This window comes from Porites lutea, chromosome 5, assembly GCF_958299795.1.
Source record: "Porites lutea chromosome 5, jaPorLute2.1, whole genome shotgun sequence".
Taxonomy (NCBI): domain Eukaryota; kingdom Metazoa; phylum Cnidaria; class Anthozoa; order Scleractinia; family Poritidae; genus Porites; species Porites lutea.
In genome coordinates this window covers 28,949,304-28,957,412 of record NC_133205.1, presented here as the reverse complement: position 1 = coordinate 28,957,412, position 8,109 = coordinate 28,949,304, and the positions used below count along the sequence as shown (strand labels likewise).

The 8,109-nt window shown below is 39.1% G+C and overlaps 1 protein-coding gene across 1 annotated transcript; it reads right to left on the bottom strand.

Moving 5' to 3' along the window:
* Nucleotides 1-1,771: 1,771 nt before the first annotated feature.
* On the bottom strand, nt 1,772-7,101 carry LOC140937151 (ribosomal RNA small subunit methyltransferase NEP1-like). Its single transcript, XM_073386683.1, has 7 exons — nt 6,947-7,101; nt 6,720-6,821; nt 4,815-4,956; nt 4,439-4,497; nt 4,174-4,225; nt 3,549-3,646; nt 1,772-2,314 (listed from the first exon to the last, which is right to left on the bottom strand). Exons 1-7 carry the CDS (start codon nt 7,064-7,066, stop codon nt 2,201-2,203), a joined length of 687 nt encoding a protein of 228 aa, XP_073242784.1. The 5' UTR covers nt 7,067-7,101; the 3' UTR covers nt 1,772-2,200.
* Nucleotides 7,102-8,109: the final 1,008 nt, after the last annotated feature.

Below are 8,109 nucleotides of genomic sequence, written 5' to 3'. Positions count from 1 at the left end.
AGGTAAAATATATCGAAACCAACAGACTTGTTCTTCACTGGAGTTTTCACTTTTACGTTAGAATGAATTTTTTTAAGTATCAGCGTTTCAAGTTTCACAAGAATGCTTGCCAGTCATTAGCACGCTTTTCTCTGAAAAACCCTTCAGAAAAGTCCATTTGAGAGTGAGGCCGAACTCAGAGGGAATGGGCGCCGGCCAGGTGTAGCATGAAGGTGTCCTTAACTTAAATGATGTAACAGCCCGTAAGTAGTTAAGACGGAATCCACTAGGAAATTGAGTAATTTTAATTCTCAGTGGACAAAAACATTGTACCAGAATAATTTAAAGAATATTGCATTCTTTTTTACATTTTTTAAGGCCTAAAGATGTAATTAGTCATCTGTAATAACACCAAAGAAAATTTCTCAGGGGAGTCCGAGAAAATGAATGTCAAATTTCACAAGAATTGGGAAAACACAGGTAAATCTCTGTAAATTTTATGTGAAAGATGTAATTTTGTGAAATTTGACATTCACTTTCTCGAGCTCCCATAAGAAATTTTCTTTGGTATTATTACAGATGATTTATTACATCTTTAGGTCTTGAAAAATGTAGAAAAGAATGCAAAATTATTCTGGTACAAGATTATTGTCCACTGAAAATTAAAATTACTCAATTTCATGGCGGATTCGGTCTTAAGTTATCAACATGAGACTCTGCCTTTACAGTCAAATCCCGCTTTGCAGACACCCGCCTTACAAGGGCACCACGCTATTACCGACAGTTTATTTTGTCCCTGGGGAAAGAAAGGCCTTTACATTTCTCTTAATTCAACCCGCTTAATACGAACACCCCGTTACCACGGACACTTTTTATGGCCCCCTCAGTGTCTTATTAATGACTTTGACTGTACTTATTTAGAGTGGTTTTTGTTTGAGTGTCGTAAAACCAAAACCAAAGTAATTACTCTGGCCAATCACATAGGACACAGACAATACATTGAACCAATCAAAACTCGAAGTAATTACATGTGGCTGACGCAAAGCGCGGGAAAATGCATGCGAGCGCGTCACAGTTGGCTTTGGTTTTACTTCTGATTGGATGAAAAGGTGGCGCGAATCTTTTAAGCCAATCGCATCGTGTAGAAAGTGCAAAACCAATTACTTTTCGACACTCAAATGAAAACCGCTCTAAGGCCCAGTGGACTACCGTTCAATGACTTTTTTCAGTCTAAGCGAAGACGCAAAGGCACCGAGAACCTAAAAAATGCAATCGGTTTAAAGGAGCTGCGTCACTAATTTTATAAAAATTCTAACAGTGGGAACTGCCACCAAATAGAGTGAAACATAAAAATAACCGCTCAAAACGTAAAATCAAGGAATAAATAACAGCAAATTCATCGCACTTATTCCATCTCGTTCAATTCGTCAAATGCTGTAGTTGAATTCTAAAAGACTTTAACAAAGTTCAAGAAAAGAAAAGCAAAGTCGTCGTTTTGTGTTCACGTTCTCCACAATACGTGAAATTCTACATTTTCAAGTGGTCGCAGTCATGCAGTGACGGCAAAGAAATGTACAAAAAAGGGTGATGTGCATGCAGAGTTGTCTAACCAATCTAACCCTACTGCTGTTTTGCCGTTCTCGTTGACGTCGCCGTTGTCGTTGCTCAAGCTCCCTATTGACAAAATGAGCCAGACAGGCGTGACATCACAGCCCCTTAAAAGAGCAAAACAATAACTTTGCACCTGCGTTGCACCTTTAAGGAAACTTGCCGTCACTGGACGTGAGCACACGACGACGAATCTCTGTCCTCTTACTAGATTACTGAGTAGCGCTTCCCATGAATTCAGCTTCAAGCAATTTCACCCATATAAATGAGGCATTTTAAGCGAGTTGGAATAACCGCGACCACGTTTGAAAAGATGAATTCATTTTAATAATGACGCCTTTTTTCGCTGCCGTCGATTCTTGGAAGTAATTTCCCGGTAAGTGATCACTAAAGCAACTTCCTCAGGCTCTTCAGATGTTGCCAAACTGAACAACCAACTTCTTGTTACAATGTAAGGCTCCTCATAAAATTATCAAAACTTTGCTAAAATTTAGCGCTGACTCGGACGCGCAATCAGTTTTTATGTGCTTCTCAGTTCAGATAAGCACAAGAACATTTAGAAGTCTTTTCATATCATCCGTAGATGGCTTTTATACACGGCTATGTTTGCTACTCATAAAATTCCCCACGCTTCTTCAAACGCTGTGCATATTTTGGAGCACGTTAACGCTCCTGATAAAGGGTACTGACTGATCGCTACGGTTTCTTCTACGTAAGGAACATCAATCTGAAAAAGGAAAAATATTATGAATGACATCATATTGTATCAATCGACTCACGAGAGTACAAAAATTGTTTCACACTAAACAAACAGCACATATAAATTGAGTCCTCCAAACTATTTAACAGTTGTGACAGATGAAAGTAAGAATTTCGAGCCTGTTGGGGGGTTTGAACATTAGAATGTTGTAATAAATGCAAGAACACACCGAAAGACTGCAAAGCCTTCCTCCAGTTCCACTGAGAATTTGAAGTCACTAAGAAGTACTTTACCAACAAAAATATTGTATGTCATTGCATAAATCTCTTAACGGATCTACGTCACGGCCTGAGAAAATGCGAGATTTCAGTCTGTCTGTTGCGATTTCTAGAGTTACTTTTGGCTGATCTTATTACAGAAAGAAGCCAATTAAAGGCGCCTATTGTTACCTCATTAGTGCCTATAGTTAGTGTTAATATGAAAGACCATGCCTCCCCCCCCCAAGGGTACCAGCGAAGATGAAAGGCCTGCCCATGATGCTTAGCAGTATTACAAGATATGGCTTTGGGTAATTTACCCATACCCATACACCAGAAATGTTAAATTCTGAAGTCTCTATTTTATAGTAATAAAGAAAAATAATGGGTACAACAGATAAGTTAAATACAGTCAAAGCTCTCCTTGTGACCACTCTCATAAGTGATCAGCTCTAGTTATGACCACTTTTGTGAAACCCCATTTGAGCTGTGATCTTGAGCTCTCGTAAGCGACCATGACCACTTTTGGGATTACCCAACTGGACTTTTCGATCCAAGCTCTTGTATACAACCACACAGAGCCTTATTCATATAAATCAACACTTCAATATGACACTGCACCATGCGCTAATGGTTTGCACAGAGAAGTTTTGTTTTTTTTCAAAAAAATAATCAAGGTCATTTCCCTAGCGCAACTTAGCCTACATGGCAATGACCACTCACTTCAGTCAACATGAAAACATTCATTTCTTTTGTTTTTTCTTCATGAATTATTAATGAGTTTCTGAAGTTCTTGTAAGTGACCAGCTCTATTGACAACCACTTTTTTGCATTTATGAGGTGGTTGCTTGCGAGAGCTTGAACTGTAATATGTCAAAGAAACTGTTAAACATTAATGAAGTGAAAAAGCACACCATGTGCTTAGCAGACAAAATTGTGGCTTTTCAACTGTTTCACCCAAAAAGGACTTTGCAAGACAATTGCTGAAAAATAAAGAGACTTACTGAGCCATGAGCCATAGCCCCAACAACAAAGACAATGGGCTCATCCTTTGGAATAACGTCCTTCAATTTTACGAGGTTGTCAGAATGGAATGAAGTCCCTGAAAGCAAATAAGTAACAGAGTTAATGTTCAGTGTTACTTTTGATTTGTTGAAAAGAAGCACAACTTACAATTTTCAGACAGCTGCAAAGCAAGGCATTCAAATCTAAGGCAATCACGTTGAAAAAACCTTTCTACAGTGGTTTGACCATGGGCCTAAAAAGTTGAATATACATCTTTTATGTAGAATTTTAATAGAAATGTAAAAATATGATTTGGCTATTACAACGTATGTGTTGGAGGATGGAGGGGGAGCTAGAAATCAAAGGCCTAAGATAAGATCTGATAAGAAATAATACAGTTGCATATGCTGAGAAACAATTAAGTGAATGGTCCCACAGAAACTCATGTGCTTTGTGAAACGAGGAAAATCAGCCAGCCTTCTATCCAAGCAGGAAGAATTACCTTGATCATAATCACTTATTTCTAGGACTGTTTCCAGGTGCAGCATTCATGTCACAAGTCAAACTACATGTATCATAAGTTAACTTTGACAGTTTACTCTGTAACTAGCCAGAGGGACCTACCAACTTTCTTGCAGCCTGTTGGTAAATGATCTGTCACTGGATTCTTAATAACCTGAACAACAAAGAATAATCAACAAGTCAGGTGCTATCTGTGCCTTCTACACAACAAAGGAATTTCATGGATCGTAATTTGTTGCAACCACTCACTAGATAGCCTGCGAATGCAAACGTTTTCCAGTCATTCCTTATCTTCAACCAAAAGTTACTTTTCACTAGCCTTTTACAATGAAAGTTTTCTTAACTAAAAGACGTTATTTTGTCATACCTTTAGTAGCTTTTGGGGTCCATCTGCAGCATGGATGCTAAGCTTATGCAGCAACTGAACTTGAAATAACAGAACAGGGACAAATGTCAATAATCTATGAAATTTAGACCAACTTAAGAACATACAACAAGCCACCAACACCAAGTTTCATGAAACAAGTTTTAAAATTTTTTAACAATGAGGAAACACAACAAAAATTACACCAATAAAAAGTGATATTTCTTGACAGTTACAAGTAAGATGATCATTCAAATTTAATACAAAAGATACCTAGCCTACGCCATAAAACGGCAAATAATATTGACATTACTAAATACTAATACTACGAGTACTACTACTACTACTACTACTAATAATAATCAAAATGCAGCCTTACCCATCAGCCCACAAAACCGATCAAATGTTCGTGGAATTCTTGTGTGAGGGTTTATTTCTATTAGCACATTTTTCTCAGTATGAATGTAGACTTGCAAAAGCCCTGCTTTATTCAGTGGACTGTCCATTAACATAAGCAGACACTGCAAAAAGAGAGAATGTCAGTTTTGATCCCTGGACCAACATACACTAGCCTCCCATGGAATCTCTGCTTGAGTGAAGAGATAAGAGAATGTCTGCACGGGAGGCTAAACATGCATGCTTGTATAGGCTAATATAAAACAATGGGACAAGGAAAATACATGTACACATACGTTAAAATGAAGAAAGATGGTGTTTTTTAAGCTCAGTATACGAGTGTTAAAGATGTCATATTGTCTGAGAGCATGTCATGCAATCTCTCATCAAGAAATTCCTTGATGACATTCAGCAAGTCACAAGCATGGGACAGGAGTCTCTGACAGGATTCAAGCCAATGACCAGCTATTGTAAACCCAGTGAAGCAAACCTTCACAATGAGGTTGGTTAACTCCCTTGCTGTCATTCTGTCAAACAACGTGCTGCACCGTGTATCAACAACAACAACTGCAGCAGAGCTCAGTCTGCCTGGTAAGAAAGATTTGGATAGAAACATGAAATGTCCCAAACTGATGAGAATTTGTAGATGTACTGCATTAGTTACTGCTACAAGGAAATGGGTATTGTTTACTAGTTATGACCACAACTAACTTCTGTGGTAGGTTTGATCTAGATAAATGGATTCAAGTTGTAAGATCATTGTAAGCACACCATATGTAACACAGGTGTACTGTGAAAACAGGTCTTTTAACTATAGTCCACGGAGACTAGATTAATAGGATACCCCATATTTATTCCAATCGGTCAGTGTAAAACGCAGACTGCGGACTGCAGACTGCAGACTGCGGACCAGGGGTAAAATGCAGACTGAGTGTAAAATGCAGACTGCAGACTAAGAGTAAAACGCAGACTGGGGTAAAATGCAGAATAAAGACTGTAGACTTTTTTAAACATTTGTGCTCCTTCTTCTTCAAATCGGTGAAATAGCTAGCCGGTATCAGTTACACACTTCGCTTCCTAGTCGAAGTGAATTGCACATTCGCCAGAAGTTTCAATGAACATCCAAACAGCTTAAGTCTGCGTACCTTGATTTGCAATACTTTCATAGAAGGTCATCCAAATTTCCTGCAGAACAACTTTCTTTGTTGTTGGAATGACTTACTCCCGTTTTTATCGCCATAATTCCTGTACAGTATTTTGGGTCAGCAGCTTTCATTTAAGCGTAAACACCGTGGTGTTGTACCAGTTCACGGTCCCTGGTCACATATATCGAAAACTTCGCACCAAAAATTGAAGCGTGAAGTCTCTCGGATGGAAAAAAAGGTTCAAGATTGCGATTATGTTTTCGGGTCGTCGACGACGTTCCAGAGAAGAAAGGAATGGATTTGTGAAAGCAGATGTCATCAAGTAAGTGTTCGTTTACAGATGATTTGCGGGATTTTTTTGCCCTTAAACCCTTGCACGACTACAGTTTATGCTCGGTCTGCATTTTATCCCAGTCTGCGTTTTACTCTTAGTCTGCAGTCTGCATTTTACACTCAGTCTGCATTTTACCCCTGGTCCGCAGTCTGCAGTCTGCAGTCCGCAGTCTGCGTTTTACACTGACCGTTATTCCAATACCTGCTCCCTTCCTATGGATGGGTATAAGCGGATTCCTACGAGTTTAATATCTGCCGAGTTCAAAAGGACCACAGAAAATGAGGGAATGGGGGGAGTATGGAAAGGTTTTTTGCAAAGGGTTACGTCAAAAAGGTTAGGTGCTTGGCGGGCGGGGGTGGGGGTTCGGAATAAACGTGGTAAAACTTTCGAATATTTACAATCGGCTCACCTGGTGTGCGATATCTGGACGAGCAGATGCAGGGTCTTTTTTGTTCTTCTTCATAATTGTTTTGTGTCTGTCACAGTTTAGTAACTCGAAATTTTTTCCATTCTAAAATAAAGGAAGAGTAAGCATACGTGAAAACATCACCGTGAATGAAATCAACACTTTCACATCCTTGCAAAAACAGACAACTTGTGCCCTGTATTTAATCTACAGGTCAGATTTTCTCCTACCTTAACTGCCTCTAGGGAAGCTTTCTCAAGAATCACGATAAGTCGCTTTCCAGAATCCTTTTCTTTTAACGTTCTCGGTACTTTGCGAGGTCGCTCGAACTCGTTTTCTCCGTCCGCCATCTTGATCTGCACGTGTTACAATAGAAGGTTTGGTTACAACGTCAAGGGGGCGAAACAAGTGTAAGTACTTCATGTCAAGCCATCATATAGTTGTCCATATATATTGACTACATCCTTACTTGCAAGAAAGAAAATGAAGTTGATAGCCTGAATTTCATCCGATTACTTCGAGTCGTTTTCTCCTCTCATGCCAGAAACTGTACGTTACTGAGGGAGCAATAACGACTCGAAGTAATCGGATGAAATTCAGGCTATGAAATTGACTCTTTAAAAAGCTAACCTATGATAGATGCTAGAAGAACTAAAGCTACACCTTTGAGTGGTTTAAAAAACAATGGAATTTGTCTTTGAACATTTGTTTTGACGAAATAGCATTAAATCTCAATTCCAGACGCCAAAATATCGAGAAAAAGACCTTCATGATAAGCCTCCTGTCTTTGCAGACGTTTTTGGGAGTCGATCGTATTCCGGATTTACATGTACTAAAATCTGGATTCCGGAATCTGGGAAATTTTTTGTTTGTGGAATCCGGAATCAAGGAATATTTTGGTTGTGAAATCTGGAATCCTAAGCTTTGAAATCCAGAATACAGAATACAGCTCAAGGAATCTGGAATTCCACAAAGGATTGGAATCCAGAGCCCAAGTTCCACCGACAAAGACTGGAATCCGATATCTGGAATCCGGAATCCATTGTGTGGAATCCAGAATCCAATACTGTCTTGGATTCCCTTACAGGGTGGGGCGAATTGTATTTGAGAAAATGCCTGACTACCACAAAAACTCTGGATCGTTGTACGTTTCTGAAAAACTGCCCACCTACCCCTCCCCTAAGCCAGTATTAAGACTTATCACTTAGGGCAAAATGTTGGCTTCGGGGAGGGGCAGGTAGACAGTTTCGCAGAAACGTATATCTATGATGATCCAAAATTCTTAGAATCGTTTAGTGACTGTTATTCTTTTTATCAGCTGTCGAGCAAAAAAATGCTAAATATTGGTAAATTGCTTTGTTGTTTACATTTATATTCGATGCAATAGAGAAAA